General features: G+C 36.2%; 5 protein-coding genes across 10 annotated transcripts; 4 read left to right on the top strand and 1 right to left on the bottom strand.

Annotated features, from left to right (window-relative positions):
• Positions 1–223: 223 nt before the first annotated feature.
• On the bottom strand, positions 224–1,353 carry LOC120007171 (NDR1/HIN1-like protein 13). Its single transcript, XM_038857365.1, has one exon. The coding sequence runs from the start codon at positions 1,334–1,336 to the stop codon at positions 650–652; it is 687 nt and encodes a 228-aa protein (XP_038713293.1). The 5' UTR covers positions 1,337–1,353; the 3' UTR covers positions 224–649.
• Positions 1,354–7,718: 6,365 nt separating this feature from the next.
• Positions 7,719–13,328, top strand: LOC120007087 (ELMO domain-containing protein A-like). Of its 6 annotated transcripts, none has more exons than XM_038857258.1 (10): positions 7,719–8,612; positions 9,611–9,713; positions 9,968–10,038; positions 10,571–10,639; positions 11,096–11,211; positions 11,593–11,647; positions 11,800–11,920; positions 12,295–12,342; positions 12,659–12,753; positions 13,052–13,193. In XM_038857258.1, exons 1-10 carry the CDS (start codon positions 8,373–8,375, stop codon positions 13,151–13,153), a joined length of 1,020 nt encoding a protein of 339 aa, XP_038713186.1. In that variant the 5' UTR covers positions 7,719–8,372; the 3' UTR covers positions 13,154–13,193. The 6 variants fall into 6 exon arrangements, with proteins under 6 accessions (XP_038713186.1, XP_038713187.1, XP_038713185.1 ...); XM_038857257.1 differs by having other exon boundaries at positions 7,726–8,612; positions 9,935–10,038; positions 13,052–13,328; XM_038857262.1 differs by having other exon boundaries at positions 8,470–8,662; positions 9,935–10,038.
• A 950-nt stretch (positions 13,329–14,278) lies between these two features.
• LOC120006954 (desmethylxanthohumol 6'-O-methyltransferase-like) lies at positions 14,279–16,052 on the top strand. The gene is made up of 3 exons (XM_038857079.1): positions 14,279–14,455; positions 14,879–15,471; positions 15,549–16,052. Exons 1-3 carry the CDS (start codon positions 14,290–14,292, stop codon positions 15,846–15,848), a joined length of 1,059 nt encoding a protein of 352 aa, XP_038713007.1. The 5' UTR covers positions 14,279–14,289; the 3' UTR covers positions 15,849–16,052.
• A 957-nt stretch (positions 16,053–17,009) lies between these two features.
• LOC120006951 (desmethylxanthohumol 6'-O-methyltransferase-like) lies at positions 17,010–18,437 on the top strand. Its single transcript, XM_038857077.1, has 3 exons — positions 17,010–17,175; positions 17,267–17,856; positions 17,946–18,437. The coding sequence occupies exons 1-3, from the start codon at positions 17,010–17,012 to the stop codon at positions 18,258–18,260; spliced, it is 1,071 nt and encodes a 356-aa protein (XP_038713005.1). The 3' UTR covers positions 18,261–18,437.
• Positions 18,438–19,794: 1,357 nt separating this feature from the next.
• LOC120006955 (60S ribosomal protein L38-like) lies at positions 19,795–21,687 on the top strand. Its single transcript, XM_038857080.1, has 3 exons — positions 19,795–19,943; positions 21,127–21,310; positions 21,458–21,687. The coding sequence occupies exons 1-3, from the start codon at positions 19,941–19,943 to the stop codon at positions 21,478–21,480; spliced, it is 210 nt and encodes a 69-aa protein (XP_038713008.1). The 5' UTR covers positions 19,795–19,940; the 3' UTR covers positions 21,481–21,687.
• Positions 21,688–25,308: the final 3,621 nt, after the last annotated feature.

Below are 25,308 nucleotides of genomic sequence, written 5' to 3'. Positions count from 1 at the left end.
GAATCCTTCACAAATGGTGCATTCATCTCACTTCTTATTTTTTTTAAGACCATATGAGAATTTTTTTTCCCATAATTATTTTTTTTCCCATAATTTCCAATTTGAAACTCTCCCATTCGCAATAACTCCTCTTGTATGATCAAGCACACGAGTAGAACTTCATCCAAAAATGTAACACTACAACCACACCTGAAAAATCATTCAATCCTTCTCCCATCCTTGATTCGCCTTTCTAAGATTGAAGTATCTATATCATTAGGTACCAATTTTTTAGTTATCTTTGATTCGTTGGTATAACTTGAGCAACAAGAACCGGATATTGCTTTTCAAGAAACATTGATTACAAAAATCCTATATCATACTAACTACAACCTTCAAGAAACATTGATTTCAAAATCCTATATCATACTAACTACGACCTGTGTAAATCTTTGTAGCTACCCATCCTTGATAAACAATCGAAGATATTGTATGCATACATAGAAAACTCTGCTCATGTGACATCTGAAATTGAAAACTGTGCTCATATGATGTCTGAAAAGAGAAGCAAATGATGCATGCTATAGCCCATTCTGCTTCTCTTCTCCCTACAAGAGAGAACTCTATTGATAACGAAGATACAGAAACAAATGTTGCTAATACTTCAGCCTCAAAGTTCAAACCCGTAGGTTATTTGGCTCGACAAAATCTTTACTTTCTTGTGTGGTGACAAGTTATCGACGACCAAAGAGTTATTCACAAGAGCCACTACTTCCCTCAGCGGAAACTCCCCAAGGACGACAGTAACAGGTGCTTTAACCTGCACAAGCAAAGGGATCTTTCCCGATTTTCGGTTATCCATGAGAGCTTCTTGAAGGCCATTTCCGAATTCACTCTTTCCTTTCAAAACAATGTTCAACATACTCGTGTTCCTTCCGGGTTGACGAATATTCGGAATCTTGCCAGAACAGAGTTTTGAACCTTGATACGATACAGCCACCGAGCTGTCTTTGCCATAAATAAATCCTATATGTTCATTAGGGTTTTCAGCTTTGACAGCCACCGCGAACTCTGTATAGACGCTAAAATCAGGCTGCAAATCAAATGCCTGTACCCCGAAATTACTGACGCTGTAGGCAGGCTGCTGGGGCTGCAAAATCGCGTAGAGAAGAAAACCTAGGCCAGCAAGAACAATTATCAAGACGATAAAGGTGCAACAGAAACAGCATATACATCTCAGGCAACAATTCCCACCAGAAGATTGATGGGAATGGTACCTAGGAACATTACGCCGGTGAGGAGGGGGTCGGAGGCTGTACTGGTTATTGTTGAGCATGTGATATTTTGATGGGTCCATGGTGGATATTGATGATGCCTATACGTCAAAGGGATGGACCTGGTGGCTCCTCTCTTTCTTCTCGGCCGAAATCTGGATTGGAGGTGGAGGGAGGGAGAGGAAAATTCTTTGGGATCCCTCCATTGATTGAGGATGTTGTTACATGCGTGTGGACATGGAGGGACGGGTTTGGCTTGCAAGTCTGGTAGGTTCAAACTAATTTCTACTTTGTCAAAGCCTATATTTTCTATGACAGCTATAATACCGTTAACTCATGCTGCTATTTTTGGGTTTCATTTTTCTTTCTCAACTTCTCTATGATATAAAATCAAACCAAATAATGTGAATCCCTTTCTGTAACCGTAAAATCTTTACACAAATATGTATGACTAGAGAATAATCTTAACCTCAAAAAAAGAACTGACTATATAAACTTTTTGATTGCAGTTGGAGAAGATGCAGAAATGGATATTGATCTGGAATTGCAGGATCTCAAGGAGCCAATCCGCAGGAATGACACTAGAGACACCACCACTGCCCTTACTTTTAGAACAATCTTATTGAGCGTCCTTGTTCTTGATCGTCCTAATTTGTCCACCATTTCCAGCTTGTATGACTTAAGAAAAACTCCTCTTTGCTTAGCTCTCTCACTTCTGTAGCTCAATGAAGCCACCCTGCCATGAGGTTCCTTTCTTCTCTTGGACGACGCTTTCCGGCTCCAGCCATCTTCACCCTTTTGAGCCAACGGGAGGTATCCGTCGAAACGGCATCCCAAAGTGGAGGTGGTGCTGCTGACAAAGGTATTCATGGCTCTGCAGGTGAAAGTAGTTAGGGTTCTCCTTTATATGTGTTTGTGTATATATATATATATAGAGAGAAGGTTTTTCTTATCTTATAACCTTGTGTATGTTTTGTCTTACACACATCTGTCTTTCTGTCATGCTTCTAAGCTCTTGCTAGTTGATTATTCAATATAGTAACAATCTTTGACTATATTTCATAGATGAATTTCTTTCCATTCTTGGCGGGCGCAAATGAACAAAATACATTCTTGTGCTTTGTACAGCAAGTCAGCAATCACATCCAATGTTAATCAACCACGTTTTAATCATGATTGAAATCATTTATGCATACATGTCAACGGGTAAGTAGGGACCACTAACTATTATTGAGGAACGAAAATCACATTCCACTATATTTAAGGTTTCAAATGTTGACCCTTGACTACAAATTATATAACGTCAAACATAAATCTGATTTATTATTTTTCTTATCTAACTAAATTTCACTTTCACACTCACACCTTGCGAAGATGAATGTGAACATGAAGTTTCCAAGTATTTATCTATGTAAATTTCTTCTTCTTTTTTTATGGGGGAGTCAGGCTCATTGGAAATGGCCACAACCCACACAGATTTGTTCGGACCTGCATGATTTTATTTTTCATAGATCGTTGTTATTGATATTTTTTGGCAAGGACGAATTTTTTTTTTGTAGAAACAACATTTTTTTGAGCCTTCAATCCAGCCTTCTGCCCACTCTGATAACTATTTGGCCCAGCCCAATTTAGCTTGTGCACACCTTGTAGCTCAATCATTCTGTTTTGTCTCTCATATTTCTCTCCTAAGTCCTAATCAGTTTCAGACTCTTAAGGAATCAAACGTGAGGCGTGAGCTAGAGGCTTGCTACTTGCTAGTTTATCAAATGAATAACTTGCTAATTGTCATACGCGTCATAAGGTGTGCTCTCTCCTCCCTTTGTCTCTCTATATTTGTTCCTTTATTTTCTCTCAACATATCGAACAATGTCAACAAGAGGACACTCTATTGGGTTCCGACAAAATTTCTATTATTAACCCTAGTATGGTCTTATGTGTATGCCCCTAGCAAAAGAAAAAGAGGCCTCCAGTGGCACGAGTAGCAATAAGTATTAATATGTTTTTATGTTTGTAATCTATATTCATGAATGTGAACTCATGACATAAAGAACCTCAAAAAATATTTCGGTGTGCTATCCCAGGACCTCCACACCCCTTTTGTGCCCTCAATGATCCCAAGTTTTGGGTCCACCACTAATGTCAACATATGAAAAATCGTCAAGTATATTTGTAAATTAACTTTTAATTATTACTTATAGTTATTTTATAAACTTTCTATTTTTAATGTTATTTTTTATACTTTCAAAAGTATAATTAATAAATAATCTAAAAAAAAATTAGGGAGTGCTACTTTCGAACTTTCGCTTGGCTTTGTTCACCTGATATAAAATCCTATGTTCGCTACTGATTTTTAAGCTCAAAAAACGCATCAATTGAGTGAAAAGTAAAAAAGACTTTACTTAATACCATCCAGTTGCACTAAATCAATCTGACATGGGATATTAGCTTTGAAAAGTCTGCATAACAAATAAATATGTGCCATTCGCATCTAGTTGTACAATATAAAATCACTTTTGAAGGGGAAAGAAAGATGTGTTTTGGCATGTAATGTTAAACTAATCATAACTTAATCAATTCTTGATATTTAAACAAGAATATCACCAACCCCATTCCGTCATCTGCCTTGTAGATGTAGTCTTACCACCACCGTCATCTGCTAACGGTTGCCGAGTCAGCCAAGGTTTTGACTTTTGATGCCATGTAACCAACAGTCAATGCCACGTCAGCAGTTCTTCCAACCCCAATGCCCCACTACCCCGACTAAAAGTACCTAATTCATATGATGTCAATACAACGATTAGTGGTATGAAATTGCACTTAGAACCCAAAAAGGGCAAGGGGAAAAAAAGGGTCTTCTGTACTTGGTTGTGGTCCGAGGTCAAGCCCAACTCCATCAACAAAAGAATTTAAATGCATTAATGGCAGAATGTACTTGGGTGATTCCAGTCCAAATCCATAAGACAAATATAAAGCTGAACAACATCACCCAAATACTCAGATCTAAACCCAATTTCCTATTGGTGTTTAACTTTTTAAATAATCTTCAAGAAATATACAATGAACTAAAATAAATTTACGAAGTATCATTTCATTATTTTAACGGCCTTATTATTGACACCCCCATTTTTGTTATATAAACTCCTATTGACATTGACAAGTGACAAGACAGCCCTCAATGAAAAGTATAACGTCATTTTTTATTCTCTTACGTATCAATAGTCAAGCACAGGTGTCAGCTGTTAGCTTTGTGCTGATCGTTTTAAAGTGGAAAGCTAGAGTTTACTATCCATGTACTATGACAATGATAATTTTTTTTCTTTTTTCTTCCATTTTTTTTTCTTTTTTGATATTTTATTTTTAGTTGTTGCTAGACAATGACTCGTTTAAAATCTGTTGTGGAAATAAATTTGCTATATTTAAAACTTAATAATTTTGACTTCAATTTAAGAAATTAGAAATAGACATGGATGGATAGTCTTACGTGTAAAAACCATTGACAGCTAAGCAATTAATGAATAAACGAAAATGACATAGAGCCCAACACATATTGCTACCGCAAATGAGTCATTGGTTGAGTGGTAATGACTTTGCATGTCCCTGACTTCAAGTCATGGGTTCTAATCTCACCTCCTCCGAATATTTATAAGGAGGTGTGTGGCCTTAGTCTGCCCCTGGTGAGCTTGATTTGTGCCTCCTACATGGGGCTTGTTGACACATGTACTTTCCTAGGCTTGATCTAGTGGTGTGTAAAAACACATATCGCCACTCAACAAAACCCAAGGTTATATGGTGCCTAAGTGGTATATCCATGTCATTGACTAGCTGTAAAAAATTTTAAAATTCAAAATTTTCCATACCATCTCTCTTATATTTACCCTAGTTATCGTCCTCCTCGCCCTCGCTCTCTCTCTTTTTTAAAATTCAAGTTCTTCGTGGTTGCCAGTCCGTCTCACACGTGAGGAGAGACCATGAAACGAATCGGGATTTTCATTGTTGGATCAGCATGTCACATAGATTTGGGTTACCTACTATCAATATTTGAAGGAGGATAAATTTAAAAAATATATTTTTTTACATAAAAATACGGTCACTCGCGTTGCATTGAGAGTGAAGGAGCCCCTGTAACTTCAAAATATTTATCCCCAATTAACTCGATTATCCCAAAACAATTTAATTGAATTATAATATTTGTAACATAGTAACATTTACACCTCATGAAAAATCATATAATATGTATATAAATGAAAAATCATATAATATTTGTGACAAATTACGTGTAGGGGTATTATGCATTTTAGTTATAACAGAAGCATATATAAAAAAATTAATTTATAAAATGAAGATAATTTATAAAATAAATATTATTAAATAAAGATAATTAATTAATTAATGGAATGAGGGATAGAATGAGAACAACAATGAAATACTAAGGACATAAAAGGGATAGAAATGAAAATGCTAGTAAAATTGTTTTAATAAATATTATTAAAACCCTAAACCCTAAAATTGTTCATATTGATAGCATTTTAAAACTAGCATAATATGTTTGGACATAAGTTATACATGTTCGAAATCTATGTCCAAACACAAAATTTTGTCTAGCTTAAAACCAAGATATAAATACAGAAATCTTATTCGATTTACTTGTCTGGAACCTAACTCGCATTAGGTTATTATCCTATTTACTTGTCCGGTTTTAGTCAATTAAGTACGTCTGAAATGCAATCTGGATTGACATACAAATATTTCGTAAACACATTTTGTTATCCAATCCTTAACCGACTTTTTACCATCCATAGTTTGATTGACATGTTTGCATCACACGGTAAAAGCCGGTCAAAAATTTCACTCACCCATGCACACGCGCCCACATTGACCTTGGGGAGGGAGGGCTAGGAATTATAATAGATAAGAAGTGGGGCCCACATTTCGTTCTTGTTGGTGTGTGAATAGTGAATACTTAATGTGATGTGACAATACTTAACAGTGAGTTTCATGATCAGAGCATTTTTGTCTCTTTATACATGAATTCAAATTATGAAGTCTTCAATCCCAAGAAAAGGGGGCGTGAGAAGTAATAGCGTAGCATTCACCCTTATTTTATATACACTGATAATTATATTATATTATATATATTGTAGACATAAAAAAAATTACAGCCCAATTAAATAAAATAGTGGATTTTAAATAGACTCTAAATCAAAATAATTTATGAAATCCAAATCAAATTAAATTAGTTAAATGGATAAATTCAAATAAAATAAAAATAAAATCAAAGAGATAATCTTTGATTAAGTGATTTCTTTACAATACCCTCAATGTCAAGGGTTAAGGCCAAGGGTATATCATGTAAATTTCACTTCTTCCTTTGCCTATAAATACCAAGTTCATTTGGATAAAAGAAAAAAAGAAAAGGAGGAGGAAGAAAAAGAGAAGAAAAACTATCTAAACACTCTCAAATTTCCTTCAAGTTCAAGTTCTCTAAATCTGGAATCTCTCAAATTTCCTTCAAGTTCAAGTTCTCTAAATCTGGAATTTTAAGAATTCCTTCAAGTCTCAAGTCTAAGTCAAGTCAAGTCCCAAAAATGAAAAGTTCAAGTTCTCTAAATCCGGAATTCTTAGAATTCCTTCAAGTCTCAAGTCCAAGTCAAGTCTCAAATTCAAGTCCAACAATCAAATCCAACTGGTGTTTATTACAAATTCATAGAATTTGTTTGAAGTGTTCAACTAAAAGTCAGAGGATTCCGTATTCGGGTGGAATACGTCAAAAGAAGAGATCAAGTCCATTTTGATTTAATATTTGTAATTTATATTAACTTCTAAGTGTATTTAATTTACACTGAGAAATTTGGTGTGTACATATATATATATAATTACATATTAGGGTTGTTGAGACCGCCATGGAAGACATCCTCATGTATGTTTTTTTTTACCTCTTTTTTTTCCTGATTATATTATTTCTCTCGAATTTGTATATTTGTTTTTCTTTTAACTGTGATGAGATAATATATCTATTATCATTATTATGGATTTTAATCAAACTTTGTTGGATGAAGTTGCATTCATGAGCTATTTTCTCCCTCTATTTGATATTTATTCATGTTTTTCCCACTTCTTCGAAAATTGACCCGATCCGAAAAATATGATTATTTTGGTTTAGTTATCCGAACATATATGATCCGATTGTGGATTATAAAATACCATAACCGAATCAATTCGGACATTTCTATTTCGATTAAAAACCGAACCAAAAATAGAATGGACACCCTATTTTTTCTTTTTTCTTTTTTCAATCCTAGATTAGTAGATTATATGATACGCATGACCTTATTTTTCTTTATCAGATGGGTTAATTTAATTTTTGCCTGCCTTACGCTTTGTACATTTATTATTGCTCCTTCCATGTTTATCACTGGATGTCTATCATTTTTGTAATATGCTACTTTTTAGAAATGAAGGTCAAAGACCCCAAATTTATTGATGTCAAACGCAGCTATACCTCTAAAAACAAGAGGAGAATTTCTCTACCTGAAGAACAAACCTTAGAAAAACAATAAATAACAAGAAGAATGGGAACAAAACAACAAAACATCCTTGACTATGAAAGATCTGCAAATCCAAAGGTCCCCACCATGAAGCTGATCTTTTTGTTCCAAATCCTGAAGGTCCATGGGAACCCCATCTGCCAACTGTGAAAAGATTGAGACATCAAGCATTCAAGCCCCTCCGGTCTAGAAAATGAGCCACTGAATTGGCTGCCCTTGGCACATGAACTGCAGTCCAATTTGGAAAGGGCAATAAGATAAACTTAATCTCCATGATCACAGAAGCCCAGTCAGATAACAACTCAACTCCAAGATTATCATTAACAGCATCAATCATCAAAAGATAAAATAATCTATGCAGATCCCAAATCCGATCACTAACAGCAGCATCAAAATTTATTTTGACAAAACCAGCAGGAGGTAATTGCCACTGGATATTGACACGTTGAGACTGACAAGGATGAATAATTACTTGTTTAATTAAGAAAAAGAGCGCAAATCACTATAGAATGCAAAGAAGAGTACGAGTTCTAGACAGCAAGAGGACGGCGGGACCTTCGGGATAGGCAAGGTCATGGGGGATGACTGGTTTTTACATTGTCATTTTTGGAAAGAGAGAGGGGACAAAACTAAACCTCCAAACGACTCCTTCTCAGCTTCCCCACCTCTAAAATCACTAATTTTTCTATGTATGCAAAATCCATCTGAAAACAAAAGAAAAATGTCATTCGTCTTCTTTCCCTCCTTCTTTCTGGTTCAATTCTGGTCCCACTCACTCCGTTTTGCACAGAAAAACTCCACCCATATTCCAAAAGTATTGCCACCACCGCCAAGATTGTTCCTTTGCCTCGAACGCCTTGAAAGGTATTTGTTCGAACGCCTTGAGAGGGGACCTTTTGTCTTTCTTGACCTCTGTAATATTTATTTTTTTAAAACTGGGTGTGTGTATTTGTTCGTGGGTATGTCATTTTCGTCTTGTGTGTAAATGCTAGGCGTAGCAGAGACATCTGCCCCACAGTGTTGAAAGTTTACAGTCTTCCTTTATCATGACAAGCTCGCTTTGATTTATAAAAAGTTCTGAGAAAAAAAATCCCTCTAATCGCGCTGTCATTATATGTTAATCCATCTTTTAATTTATTGACTCTTTGTTTTTGTTTTTCTTCACGATCATTCTTACTGTTTTTGATGGATTAGAGAGAATATAATGATGAGAGGTCGAATGTAGGAGGGGAGCATGATTTGGGTGCAATAATGTTTCGCCATTGATTTAACCCCTTTTGTTGCTTTTTGCCTTTTTATTTCGGTTAAAATGGGTGAAAAGGTCTCATCTTTAATTTTGGCCTTCCCTCATGAGATTGAGGAAACGGAGACAACGCTTCTCTTCTTGCTCTTCCCTTCACAGGGTAATGCATCTGCCCTCTTCTAGCCCTAATTTTCTTCATGGAGATTGATTGACACCAAATTAGAGGGATACCTACTTACTGAAATAATGGCTACTGTGTATTGCTTTTACACCCTTTAATTGAAATGGGATGTTATGATATAAAGCACTGCCATCATTCTGCATCTGTCCGTTAGACCACTATTGGGTCTTCTCTTTCACTCTAATTGCCTGTTAGTTGCATAACCACTTGCTAACTGGAACCAACTTGTTGGAAGTAGAATGAGTTCTTTTGCCAATTTTTTTTGAAACCTTTGATTGTATTGACAAATGCTTTCTTTTTTGCCTTCAACGTGATTTTAATTTCCCTAATGTGTTTAAGTTGTGTGACTGTTTGATACTAAGAGTTACTTTTGTAATTGCAAATGTAGGTTGATGAGGATGAAGTTTATTGGAGACAAGAGAAGGACGATGAGGAGTTGGAGTGGACACATAAATCAACTCCTGTGATATTGCAGTTCGTTCAATGTTTTAGTAAGTAGAGTTCATGATAAATTCTCAACAATTCCATTTCAGGGTCTTGGTTTCTCTTGGATCTTATATATATATATATCCTCTTTTAAATTTCTTTCCCAATATGTCAACCAATGCAATCCACTCTGGCACTTTCCCTTGAAAGTATCGCCGCAACTATTGAAGCCAGTCTGTTTGATGTACAATCTCTAATTTTACTGATCCGTTGTTATTGGTTGTAGCTAATGCTATGGTTGGACAACGATCTACGATAGGAGGGCTCTTTACCCGGTCAAACAATAAACGCACCAAGAAGTTTTCCGACTATCCTTTGAGTCCTCTTCAGGAAAATAAGAGTGCTGATTAATCAGTGGATCTCTCATTATTCTTTGATTAGGCAATTCTGTCTTACTGATATTGGGTAATCAATTTTCATTCCTTAAATTCACTTCCCCATGCGATTGTATCTCGGCATCCATTTTGGCAACTACAATAACACATGAAATATTACATTTATTTTTTATAGCTAAGCTTTAATTGGGAAGGGGGACCTTGAACCCGTGACCTCAAAGACCCTCAAAGTCAGGGGGCCGGGGGTTTCCATCTGGGCTGGATTGTGAGGTCTAATTTACATTTATGAATGATGCAAAAAGGCAATTTCTAATTTGGTTAAATGGATTTGGATTTAATTGAGAGTGAAATGTTTGTACTTTAGGAGCATTGATTGGAAAGCTGCACTCTCAATTAGTTAATGAAACTACGTGTTCTTCGACCATCTCATGATAACTAATGTGGTTATGTTGTAGTTTACGTTCATACGACTTTGTCAATTGTAACCATTTTTACCGCTAAAATTAAGTCTTTTAATTTCTTACCAGGAACAAAGACTTCAAAAGCTTCATGAGCGATTACAGATGCCCTTTGATGAGACTAGCACTGATCATCAAGTACTTTCTTGATTCTTGTGGCATTTTTTGTTTTCAACTTTTTCATTCCACTTCTACAAAGATTTTTAAAAGGTATTAAATTTAGCTCCGAGATACATGAATTTATAGTCTCTTTCTCTACATCTCATATACTTTTTCATTTCACTTCCACAAAGATTTTGAAAAGGTATTAAATTTAGCTCCTAGATACATGAATTTATAGTCTCTTTCTCTGCATCTCATATATTTGGTTTACAAAACTATATCTAGAAGAAGGAAAGGCTGTCCACCACCCACTGAGGTTTTTATCACACATCTCATTGTCTACAGACTTCAATCACTCATGTTTTGTTCCTGTGTGTTCTTTAGTGGACACACAGGCACTGCTTATTAATTTCAGCATCTTTCACCACAGTTTATTTCTGTCACTGTCTAAATACATGATATGTAGGTGATGGAATTCTTATATCATGACAGGAAGCTCTTAGAGCATTGTGGAATGCTGCTTTCCCGAATGTTTTCCTAAAAGGCTTGATCTCTGAACAGTGGAAAGAGATGGGTTGGCAAGGTTCTAATCCTTCAACTGACTTTAGGTATAATTTTGTCATGATTACTTACAATCAAACCTGCCAAAAACTTCAATGGAATCGAAGCATTTATGTTGCATTTTAGCAGGGATAACTTGGATAGAGATGTAATGATATGTTCAAACATCAAAGCACAAAAAAAAAATGCCATTATTTTTGTGGGACAAGACAAGTTTGTTGAGAACATTATTTTCAATTGATGCCCATGTAGACGTCAGTATGAAAAAGAACTTTGGTTACATCTGGCATGGCTGTTATACAAAAGACAAAGAAGGATACCCCAAAGTGGGCCAATATAGATTGTTGAATTATTTCTTTTCTTGATCTTATTATTTTGTTCTATTCAGAATTCAGATAGTTTGTCTCATCATGAACTTATCTTCTTAGGGGTTGTGGGTTTATATCCCTTGAGAACTTGCTCTTTTTTGCCAGAACTTACCCGGTACGCCATCTATTCTGTATTTCTGTTGTTTAAGTATTGGCAGTCATTCTTATCGCCATCGGTACCATACTTTGGCTCTATTCTTATGCCCTCTACAGTACTTTTACCTCCTGAAATAAATTATTACTAATTGTATAAAATGCAAAATGAAGGCATCTTTTCGTAGGTTACTATTCAAGGAAGATGGGATGCGGGCAACTTGGGAATATCCATTTGCTGCTGCTGGCATCAATGTAACATTTATGTTGATTCAGATGTTGGATCTATCCTCAGGTTGTGGACAAGTTTGATAACTGACATCATGTTTAATCAGTTTAGCATCTTAGTTTTCATTACGTTGCATTGCAATGGCAAGAAAATAGCAATCAAGAAAGAGATCAATGACCAACGACCAAGGGTGTCTAGCTACAAAATGAAATACGATTTTATTTTGTTGAATTTTGGCCTCTGGCTTCATTTTCTAGCTATTAATTGCTACTTTTACCTGGCAGACTCTAATGACAGTAGTTCCTTGGGGCGCTTTCTTTTCCTGACCTAAAAAATGACTCGTTCGATGTTACAGTAGTTCCTAGGGAGCTTCTCCTTTCCTCATCCTGAAGGAAAAAGTGATAATCTCATTCTGATGTACTTTCTTGCCTCTTTTGCAGCAAAGCCAAGATGCCTGCCCGGAATCAATTTTGTTAAATTATTAGAAGGTAAAAGGCTCCAGCATCAACTGCATTTTGATAAAAGCGTCCTAGAATTGAGAAACTATTTTGGTTTGTATATTCTTTTGCGGGTGTTTTGGATTAGTTAGGTTTAGAATTGGATAAGTTATTCATGAGTACAACACAGTGATGAAAATCTAAACCACATATGGTATATTAAAATCGTGGACCTACTTTTGAATTCGTTTTATTTGAGTTATGTATTAGTACTACTTAGTTCTGATTTGAACCAGTTTACAAATTCCCAAATTCCTCCATTATCTTCCTGGTTTTGTTAATCGTGATTGTTTGTCAACAACTGCAGAAGACGAAGCAGCCTTCGATGTACTATACTGTATAGCTTTTGAAATGATGGACGCTCAGTGGCTTGCTATGCGTGCTTCTTATATGGAGTTTAACGTATGCTCTCTCCTCGCTGTCTCTCTTACGAATCATTTAACACTTTTTATCGATGACTCACTTTGTGTAGATGAGATCTAAGAAACCAAACTGCCTATCATGAATATTTTTCTTCTACAATTCGCAGAATATGTGTCTGTTCTGTTATACGGATACCTGAGAAGTGTTTTTTCTCGATTCATTTCTTTGATTTTCCTTTACACCCAAAAAGCTTAACAAAGATGCAGGAATAAAGAAGTTTAGAGCCTTGGATTTGCTTTGTAAATGATACCAACCACTACTGAATACATGACTGCAGGAGGTCTTGCAAGCAACGAGGACACAATTGGAGAGAGAGCTGTCTTTAGAAGATATTCATCAAATGCAAGATTTACCTGCATACAACCTCTTGTACAATTAGCTTTCTTATTTGTAGCCGTCGTCTTCTTTTTTATTAGTAGCTCTTAAAGACCATGAAAATATCACCTTGAGTAGTGCTGTGCCACTGGTAGAATAGAGTATACTACCTGCATGCCTAAAGAAGCCATACATAAAGCAAACTAAATTTCGGTGAATGAATGGCATATTATTCTTGGGCTTCTGTGTTTGGGCCCAAAAACAATTGGGCCTGCCGGGCCGGAAGAATGTGACACTTTGGACCAAGAAAAATAGTTTTGCCATTCGGAATTTTTTTTATAAAGAAACTAGGAAGAAAGTCCTTCCTCCAATTAAGTTATACAAATCTACAACAATGGTAGAGTTGACCACGAAGGAAAATCTTCCAACCAAACTTGGAAATCTCCCAAAACGTTAGAATTTATAGCAAGAGTGTAAGCAATATTGTTTTTCTCGTGGGATACATGGTTAAAAGTCACTGAACGCAAAGAAAGAGTAACATTCTTAACGACATCCATAATATGTTCAAAGTGGATAGTTGGTCGGACTAAGACAATAACAAAATAGTATGTTTCAATGTGATATGTCCAAAGTGAATAGTCGGTAAGACTAAGACGTTAACAAAATAGTATGCTTCAATAGAAATATCCTGAAAATTGGATTCAACACAAAATTACAAGCTCCGAAACACTGTCGTAGCCCAGCAATGATCGGTTCAAACTTGCCTCTCAAACATTGACTAAACAAAAAAACATACCCGATATGATCACCCATACCAAAAAATTTGTCCTCTTTGAACACACCACCGCCCTCTCTCGAGTTATTTAATAAAAATTTGACCATGGCAATTTACAACTATTAGTGTCCTTACCATGAACAAACACACTGACATGGCCTTAGTTAAGCAATCAAGCAATATCCATTAAATTAAACAATGTGATGTAATTATTTTAGTTAGACATGCTATACGTGAGGAAACAGGGTCATCTTTCTTAAATAAATGGGATTTAATCCTCACCATTTACTACTGGTTCCATTTTTAGATTAAAATAGCCTCTTCATCACCATTGATCAAGCTCTACTTATATAATACATCCATTTGTCTTTCAATTAAGGAACTCATAAGCTTCATCTTGTAATCAAACAGAGTTGAAAGAGAGAATGGAATCAGTAGAAGGGGAGACCTTGCTCAGAGGCCAAGCACAAGTATGGCAACTCATGTTTGGGTTTGCAGACTCTATGTCGCTCAAGTCTGCTGTAGAGCTTCGAATACCTGACATAATACACTCACATGCTGCTCCAATCTCCTTGTCCAAAATTGCTTCAGGTATTCATAAATAATTTTACTGAGTAATGCAACTTTTGGTCGTTAAAAGAGTTTATCAGGTCCAATTCGGTCACTGAATGTTCAAACGTTTCAACTTAAGAACCCAAAACTGAAAGTTGTTCCAATATGCACACTTGGACAGATTTTTGACTATTTGAAAAGTCAAACTGTTCATGTGACACAAAAAATCAATATAAAGAATTTGCCGGGATAGTGAGAAATCTATTTGTGTATGCATATTGAAACAATTTTCAAATTTGGGTTCCCAAGTTGAAACGTGTGAACATTCGATGAGTGAATTAAAAATTAACAACTCGTTCAGTGACCTAAAGTTACATTACCCTAATTTTTACCTATGAAAGTAATAGAAGATGGTTCCATCCAAGTGACTAACCTCTTAGCTTATTTTTGATTGCTGACTAGGTATTGATTCATGCCATGTTGATCTTGCATACCTAGAGCGTATAATGAGATATCTAGTCAGGAAACAAGTTTTCAGTGCAAATCAACAAACAAATGATGGAGAGACACTCTATGGAATGACCCACATATCAAAATGGTTGTTAAGTAACTCAGAACTAAGTCTCAGTCCACTAGTAACCACAGTGAATCATCCATTGCACCTAGCATCATGGCATTACCTTGGAGAATGCATAAAACAAACTGGATCAATCCCTTTCAAGAAGGCTCATGGAAGTGAGTTGTGGGAATTTGCTTCTAAAAACCCAGAATTCAACAAGTCTTTCAACGATGCCATGGCATGTACAGCCAAGATTACTACAAAGGCACTACTTTCACACTACAAAGATGGATTTAGTGATGTAAAGAGTTTGGTCGATGTGGGAGGAGGGACTGGAGGGTTCCTAGTTGAGATTTTGAGGGGTTTTCCTCACATCAATGGCTTTAATTTGGATTTGCCTCACGTTATTGCAATGGCACCACAACATGCAGGGATTTCACATGTTGGAGGTGACATGTTTGAGGCCATACCCAAAGCTGATGCAATCTTGATGAAGGTAATTAGACACTCAACCTCTTTTAATAAGAAAATTCAAATTGTTTCTTGATTTGTTTCGAATCTATTTTCTTGCAGAGGGTATTGCATGATTGGGGAGATGAAGATTGTGTGAAGATACTGAAAAATTGTCGAAAAGCGTTACCGGAGAAAATGGGGAAGCTTATTGTGGTGGAAGCTGTTTTACAACTAGATAGTATTAATAGTAATGGAAGTATGGGTTTTGCATTTGATATGGCTATGTTTGCGTATACCACTGGCGGAAAGGAGAGGACTGAGCTTGAATGGAAGAAGTTATTAGAGGAAGGAGGTTTCACTTGCTACAAAATCATCAAAATTCCAGATATGCTATCAATCATTGAGGCCTATACAGAGTGACATATGATTCTTGTTATGATGTTGTTCTCATTATGGCTGCTTCTGCATTATGTATTTTTTTTTAATCCGATCAAACTCAAGCAACATAAATTATGTTGGATGATTTCAAATTTGGTGAATGATCATGGTTTTTTCAAGTTTTCTTAGAACCAAAATGGAACATATGAAATCCATGTAAACTCCTGTTAATTAATGCTGATGAATCAGTGGGTGTAAATCCCTCTGTTATGGGATTGAAGTTGGCAGGTTCGGGACGCACGCCATGTGTTTGTATTATTGTCTGTGTAGATTGCATCATTTTAAAATCTCTTTTTTTCTTCCGCATTACACGTTCTACCCATGCTTTCTGGCTTCCCCAACTGTGAAAAGCCATCTACTTACCATCCCTGAATTCTAGTTAAACTACAAGATATTATTTAGGTGACGAGTCGAATTCACATCTCCCAAAATGGACAAAACCAACTCAACCACCACACCACTTCTGCACTCGCCGTGGAACTCGTTAGTTAGACAAGAAGTCCCATTGGGGACCAAGAAAAACGCAGTATTACTCAAAATTATCAATGGTTTGACACCCTAATGTACCAGTGGGTCGGTCCACCATGTCATTGGTGATTTCATCTAGCGAAAGCTGGAGCAAAAAAAGATTGTAGTTTTCCACAGTTGTCCTTTTCTTCCTTGGCATCTGATGAAAAAAGCCAGGATATTGGATGCTTTCTCTGGCTTCCCAAATGTGAAATGCCATCTACTTTTACTCTTTAAAATTGAACCACATATTACCCTTTGCTCTGCTAATTACCCTGCACCCTCTCTGCTCTCTCTCTCTCTCTCTCTCTCTCTCTCTCAGGTTGTTCTTTGGTTTTGATTTTGCTTAATTATAGTGTATGTTGCTGTCTTTGCACTTCTTGTCTTATTATTCTATGTGTTTGGGTTAGTTGGTCTTTGCTGGGCATATTACATATGCTGAATGGGACATTCTTTAAATTAATCAATCTCGTTTTCCAAGGTCAAAAATATTCACCAATAAGATCAATATTTGACCTGTCTCTGATGATTTATATGAGCAGCTGATGTGTGTTTATGCCGATATTTCTCTGTTTTCACATTCCTTTCAAGGGCATTGAGACTCACTTTGGCTAGCAATCTAGCAGAGGGTGAGATATGGCATCAGTAGAAGGGGAGACATTACTAGAAGGCCAAGCACAAGTATGGCAGCTCATGTTTGGCTTTGTAGACTCCATGGCGTTGAAGTGTGCTGTAGAACTTCGAATAGCTGATATAATAAACTCACATGGTGGTCCGATCTCTTTGTCCCAAATTGCTTCAGGTATTGATCATTCCTTCCTCTTATATGAGAACCTTATGATACTACTAATAGTATGATTCAAACTGTATTTCTTTGATTGGGTATGAATCAGGGATTGATTCACCTCATCCTGATCTTGCATACCTTCTGCGCGTAATGAGATACCTCGTTCGCAAACAAGTCTTTAGCGCACATGAGCCAGAAGACAACGAAGAGACTCTCTACGGGTTGACGGACACATCCAAGTGGTTGTTAAGTGAGTCTGATCTATGCCTCAATCCAATGGTGATTCTGCAAAACAATCCATTTCACCTAGCCCCATGGCACTGCCTTGGACAGTGTGTAAAAGAAGGTGGATTTGCTTTTGAGAAGGCTCATGGTTGCAAGATGTGGGACTTTGCTTCTCAAAACCCTGAATTCAACAGAATGTTCAATGATGCCATGGCTTGTACATCCAAGATTTTCATGAAAGCATTTCTTTCACATTACAAAGATGGGTTTGCTGGTGTGGAAACACTGGTAGATGTTGCAGGTGGGATTGGAATGGTTGTGGCAGAGATTGTGAAGAACCATCCTCATATTAAAGCCATAAATCTGGACTTGCCTCATGTGATTGCCACGGCACCGGATTATCCTGGGGTTAGACATGTTACAGGTGACATGTTTGAGTCCATACCTGATGCAGATGCAGTACTAATGCAGGTAAATAAACCTCACTCAAATCTCCAAGTTCTTTATAATTTTTTTTGCGTGAATTTAAGGTCAGATTATAGTGGCATTTGCTGTTGCAGAGGATAATGCATGATTGGGAAGACGAGGAATGTGTGAGGATATTGAAAAATTGTCGAAAAGCAATACCGGGTAAAACTGGGAAGATTATCATAGTTGAAATTGTTTTACAACCAAATGGCGGCAGCAGCAGCAGCAGTAGTACTTTTGGTGATATGGATTTGACATATGATTTGCTGATGTTTTCACATATGTCTGGAGGGAAAGAGAGAACTGAGTCTGAATTCAAGAAATTGTTACAAGAAGGAGGCTTTCCTCGCTACAGAATCGTTCAAATTCCAGCGTTACTGTCCATCATTGAGGCCTATCCAGAGTGACAATGCCCATGCTAGACCTCCTCATGGTTGTTAAACAAGATTGTTCTGAATACGGATTTAAGTGTTTTTCAATAAATTGTTGTGTTTGGGTTTTCTGTTTACCATTTTTTTCTGCTCAGGGATACTCTGTTTTGCCTTTTTTTTGGAGGAGGTAAATAAATGAATACTCTGTTTTGCTTGATACAAATACAATACTAGTTCCATACCTTATGTACTTGCTTGAATTGGAATTCTTTGAGACAGCATTATTACATAATGTAATGTGTATAGGTTAGCAACAACAAAAAATCAGCTACTTCGGTGATAACTTAGTCGTGGATCTCTATGGAGTCAAATTGTTTGGACTTGAAGGTCCTAAGTTCGACTCACTGATAGAAATATCATTATGGTATGCGTTTGATTTTGGTCCAATTTATTCTGTCTTGAGATGGAAAACTTTTTGTGAGCCATGTGTTGGACTTTGACCCAACTTATTTGGCTATCCCTCAGGTGAAAACTTTTGAATGTGCGAATTTGATGGTTCGAGTTTAAACTCATATGAAATGTAAAAGAGAAACGTCTGTTAGTGCCTTAGCGGAACGTGAAATTTGGGGTTTTTTTTTTATTTGCCAAACAAATTTGCGCTTACACAAAAATGTGTACTACGGCCTGCGGCCCAAACAGTATGGGCCCAGTACAGAGTTCTTACTTTTGAGACAAAATCTGTACTGTAATAAACAATGGGCTTCGGCCCAAAAAATGATGGCCAGCAGTCGAGAAATCCACTTTTGGAGAAATTTTATTTATACACCATTAATATACTATCTTTACACCATGTTTTAAACATTATAAGTTTATATCAAAAAATTCTAAGTTTACACACAAAATTTTGATGAATATACGAAAATACCCTCATTTTGTACAATATTAAGAAAGAGTTTATTAAATTTACACACAAATTAACCACAACTCAATATTCTCCTCCCTCATCGATTTCATCATATTGAAACAACTGCTCTGTTTGGCTCTATCACCAATCCTTATACAGTCAAATTAAAGCCTCATACTTTTTGACATATGCTGGTTATTCTACTGCAAATCAAACCATCTTCACCACTCTTTTGACAGAGCCCGCTTGTGCAAGTCCCACTGGTAATTTTACTTTTGCATTATATTAGAATTCATGTGATTGGTTAAGTTTCCTTCCGATGAGTGCACCCATTTTGTGCATGTATTCAAAGCTAACTGCAGCTTTATTTTCTTCCAAGAAAAACGAAAATTCAACTCCATTTTGAGTTGCAGACTTGCAGGGATAGATGCTGTAAACTCAATAGTCTCTAATTAAACATATAAAAATTATTTATTTTAAAATTTTAGTTTAAAGGTTAATATGTCATTGTATATAAAAATATTTACGTAAACAATAAAAAATTAAAAAGTGATGTAAAGATAGTGTTTTTGTGGTGTGTAGATAAAATTTTCCCTACTTTTGATGACCGAAGGGCCAAGATGAACAAGTATGGACATATTCAGGAACCAGCCCATGAAAAACACTAACAGGCCTAACGGGCCTCGAAATCAAATTAGGGTTCAGACTTTAGCGTCTACATATATGCAGCCAGAGGTAGAACTTGGAAGAACCAGCAGCCGTCCCGTAGGTCTCCTCCTTTGAAGAAGAAGAAGAAGAGGGCGAGAACCAAAATGGTACCTTTCGCCTTTTATCTCTCGCTCTTTTTCAGTTTTTTAATTTAGTTTTTCTCTTTCGTGGGATGGATTGGATCTGTCTGTTTTCTTGCTTGAAAATCCCTGTAAATCACAGGAAGTAATGGGTATAAGTTTATTGATTCTATTTTTGTGTGATGGATATAAATTTATTGATTCTATTTTTGTTGTGTTTCTTTTTTATTATTGTGTGCGCGTATTCAGTAATACTCGGTTTTAGGTTCCCTGTGTTCTACGATTTCGGTTTCACGAATTTTGTTGGTTTAGTTTTGTTCGATGATTCCAACTTTTTGGGTCGTTTTTGTTGTCTGTTACATTCTGTTTTGTTGATAGGATAATAAGTATTCTGAATGGTACTGTCTGACTCTATGCTGTTCGCATAGCAGAACACTAGTCTTTGTTTCTCTGAATTTTTGTTGCTTCTGTTTTTCATTTTTTTTTGAGATGATTGTATGAACATGATTTAACCTAGATAATTTTTTTTTGTGATAATTATTCACTTTTTGGGATGATTGTTCCAGTCTTTCTGTTGAGATGATTCTATGAACATGATTTTCTTCGTTTCTAGAAAGTATTTGATGGTGACAAACACTGCAAACACTGCTGACAAATATTGCATCCCTTGATCTTGTACTTTAATTGTTTGTGTTGCACCCGCTAGAACCACCGTAAACATGTAAAGAATTTCGATATCCTCTTCTAGTTTGTGTAACCATACTACTTAGTATTGTAATTGTGTCAAGGCATGTAATCTGTGGAACAATTTAGGACTCAAGCTTCTTTGTGTAAATTTGATGTTTTATACTGGTGCATTTATGCTTCGTGGTCTTAATATATACTCTCATCATGCTAGACTATTAAACCCTCAATAGATGAGCATGGACTATTCAGTATACCGGCTACAGCTTCTGCTTTTGAACATTTTATGTACTGACTTATTATAAAAACCTTATATGCACTCTTACTTATTGAAGGGGATAGGTATTGCTTCACAGTTCACTTTAAAAGAACTTCCATTCATGGATGGCTTATTATTTGTGATATGGTGGCTGTTTAATTGGTAGATATGAATGCTGTGCCTCTATTATTATTCATGACATTTTGTTTTCTGTGGTGGTGGACTTTGATTTATCCTTATATTTGATTTTCGTTTTCCGATAAACAGCCGAAGCAAATTCATGAAATCAAGGATTTCCTTCTAACGGCTAGGAGGAAGGATGCTCGTTCTGTCAAGATCAAGAAGGGTAAGGATGTTGTTAAGTTCAAGGTTCGCTGCTCCAGGTACCTCTATACCTTGTGTGTATTCGACACAGAAAAGGCTGACAAGTTGAAGCAATCTCTTCCACCAGGTAGATATACTTTTTCCTTTCAGCTGTATTATTTACTTGATGGTCATAGTTCTTTCATATTATACATTTAAACTACACATGGTTACTTCTGCTATTATTTATCGCGTCACTTCCGGCAGTGTTTTATCCAGCCTTTTTTGCTTGTAGGTTTGAGTGTGCAAGATCTATGAAGAAAATGAGTTGAGTGACAAAGTTTTCCTGGGTGTTTTGAGTTGCCATTGAAAATGTTATGGTTTGAGTAGAACAGTTATGTTTCGATTTTATGCTATGAAAATGGACACCTTTCTATATTTATCTTATTTGATATGTAGACTGGAATTGGTTTTTGAATGGAGTTGTTTATTTGATGAATCTAAAGTTGTTGATGTAAACCCCCTTATGATCAATTTGTGCAGAATCTGCAGCTTTTGAGAGTCCATTTAAGCCTTCTAAGAAATGAGCTCCATTGATGTTTGAAATTTTGAATGGTAGTTTTTCTAATGGAAGTCATTAGCTAGTTCATAAGAAGCCCAAAATAGGCCCATGGATAAATACAATATCAGTGGTAGTCGGCCCAACCCAGAGCTTATCGTGTATGCCCGTTGCCCGAAGCAAACTTTATCGGTCCTATCTGCAGCTCGGTTTTGATTAGGGCCCGATGCGGTCATGAATTCAAGCCCAATACGCTGAACTCGGCCGATAGTACTCTGAGTTTAGACTTGATTAACTTCCTTTCTGGGGCGAGCCTGGATATATTTCTATCCAGTAATAGTGTAGATGCATTCCCACCGCACCACTCCACGACCCATCTCCATCTAAGCACGCGGAACTGGTAAAAGTATATAGAAAAGACCGTTCTTTTCTATTCTATTAGTTAGTATTAGAACTGTCTTTGTTAGTGATTCTGTGATGAACTGTTGACATCAATTCTAATTTTATCTCTGTGGATCGAGGAGAAAGAACTAGGCAGGAAGAGGGTTGTACCATGAGAGAAGCAAGGAGGTCAGCCTCTTTCAAATATACATGGATTTTAGCAATGCAATGTAGTTAGACTCTCAAAAAACTTTAGAACATCTCCAATTGCCAATGGGTACCCCAAATAGGTAAAAATATATTTTGGGTACTTTTTTTTTTTTTTTTAATTTTGAAGTGTCCAAAATGTACCCATTCTAGCTTTTGTATTTCGTACCACAAATTTGGGGGTTAATGTAACTTTTGATCACTGAAAAGATTATGTATTTTTCAATTTGGTCACTGAAAATTCAAATGTTTCAAGTTTGTCACCTAAAAATTTTATTTGTTGCAATATAATTATTCGGTCAGAATTCTCACATCTTGCTCAGTCTTAGCGCCTACGTGGAGCATTGATAGTCCAGGCCAACGTTAATTGACAACGATTTTCTAGATGGTGTGATGACTGGATAAACGTGGATGACGTGGCAAGAAAACACGTGGGAGAAGGGATACCTAATGCCCATGAACACCTCAAAACAAAAACCCCAAGCGTTCTTTCGTCTGTTACAATCGATTTTCTCTCAAATCTTCCTCTCAAGGCTAAGAGTGTTTTCATAATAGCTGTTGATTTTTTAACTTGATTGTCTGCAACTCATTATTTCCGCAACTAGTTTCCTTCATTCTTTTCGTCGCAGTCAAAGGGGCGGAGTTAGGAAATAAAGTTGGGGTGGGTTGCTTAAGAAATTTTTTTGTGAGGGTTCGAGGGTAACGCCCCAGGGAACATTTTTTTTAGGACTATTTGCAATACATGTAACGGCTACTCAAACTCAATGCAAACATGCAACGGCTACTTGCTTTTTTTGTAATATACAACATCAATTTGAAAGATGACTTTAAATAGGCACCAACTTGAGAACCACAAGTAACTCAGATGACACTCATGTGTGTGAAATCTCATAGAGATCTTGAGTTTGAGTCTCCTTCATCCTCTTCCCCTGTATTTTTTTTTTGAAACAGAGATTTGGGAAGAGGATAGGATTTGAACCCACGATCTAATGGGTGGATGATCCCTTACATACAATGTGATTGCCGTTCAACTAATGACTCACTCCCTGTATTCAAAAGATAGGCACTGAGTTGATATAACTGAATAAACTAAGCAAACACTATAAATTGAGTTTAAAAGATATAAAATGCTATTAATTTGAATCAAGAGCTATAGGCAGTGGGCTAGTAAACGAGATGGGTTGCAAAGAATGAGAAATGTAAATGGGCCACTAACGGAATGATACAACATTAATAACTGGAAGGCCCACTTGAAAGAGCTTTTAACCCATCAGAAACTTCGATCTCATCATCAACGATGAACCTAGAATACTGAAAGGGAATCGCGAAAGCTTCATCAATGACAGGTAACGGAAGCACTACATGTCCATTACTTATAATTTATGTGGCATGATGAGAAGTGTGAGGGATCATTTTGTATTAAATGATCCCCCACACTTCTCCTCATGCCTCCTAGATTATGGACACCAAAATTATGGACACATATCATTTTGGGACGGTTAATCACCATAGTCATCATATAGGTGTTAAGTATATTTAAAAAAAGAAGAAGAAGAAAAAACTGCACTGGGCTGTAGCCCAGTGCAGCCCCCCTTCCCTCCACCCCGGACCTTCTGGCGGAAAAGAACGGATCAAGCTTGAATGGAAGGAGTTACTGGAGATCATACAAATTTGAACATCCAATATAAGCCTAAATTTAGGTGATCAAGTCTGTGCGCGCACATAAGTTTCTCACCTATTGACATAGTAAGGAGAAATTTTATTTACACAATAAAATATACTAAGTTTACACTATTTTTATTTATTTACATATATATATATATATATATATATATATATCACTATTTGGAATGAAAATAAATATTAAATATGTATTTACATATTGAATTAGAAACTTATAAGTTTACACACCAGTCTTCTATATACCTTATTAAATGGATCTTCACTGTATGTAGATGAACTGCCAAGAACAATTGCTTCATATAAAGTAAAAGCTGATGTTGTCAATAGGTTACTTAGAACTCTCGAGAAAGACGGAAGGACAACGAAATGACTCTGCCGCTTCTCTTCTTCAGTCCAGGTTTGTTTTCCTCAAATCATTTTTTATGCTTCTTTGTCATTTTTTACTTCTGAATCGATCTTCATGATACGAAAATGAACTGTATAATTGTATTTTTAGGTGCCTAGGTAACTAGTATGAAAGGGTATGAACCCTAGCCGAATATACAATTGAAATTCTTATATTGAAAACAACCGTAGACTTCGTGGATGTGGTAGTCATATTGCCGAACTACGTAAAATTTGTGTTGTCTTCTTATTTTCTCTCTGTTTCGATTGTTCTGTGTGATTGCTATATTATATGTGCGTGTTTGCGAGGGACCTGTTTTTCAGTAGTATAAGCATCGTTTTTCTCTTTTACTAAAGAGAACATGAGATTTATTACATTTAATTTGATGGAAGCTAAAAATCTGGTTAAAATTGCATGCCAAAGTTTAGATGAAATCTAATTAAATTTTATGAGAACATATTCTTTTACTGAAGATAACATGATACATGTTTACTTCTGCTATTATTTATCATTTCACTTCCGGTGATTTATCCAGTCTTCTTTGCTTGTAGGTTTGAGTGTGCAAGATCTGTGAAGAAAATGAGTTGAGTTACAAAGTTTTCCTGGATGATTTGAGTTGCCATTGAAAATGTTATGATTTGAGTAGTTATGTTTTGATTTTATGCTTTATGAAAATGGATACCTTTCTATATTTGCCTTATTTGATATGTAGACTGGAATTATTTTTTGAATGGAGTTGTTTATTTGATGAATCTAAAGTTGATGGGAATCCATTTAAGAAATGAGCTCCATTGATGTTTGAATGGCAGTTTTTTGTAATGGAAGCCATTAGCTAGTTCAGACAAAGCCCAAAAATAGGCCCATGGATAAATATAGGGGTGGAAAAAAAATCGGTTACAGGTTGCACAACGTCATATGTTTACGAAATATG

Source organism: Tripterygium wilfordii, chromosome 10 (assembly GCF_013401445.1).
Source record: "Tripterygium wilfordii isolate XIE 37 chromosome 10, ASM1340144v1, whole genome shotgun sequence".
Classification (NCBI taxonomy): Eukaryota; Viridiplantae; Streptophyta; class Magnoliopsida; order Celastrales; family Celastraceae; genus Tripterygium; species Tripterygium wilfordii.
Note: the sequence above shows the minus strand (reverse complement) of the source record. Positions and strands in the feature narration are given on the sequence as shown.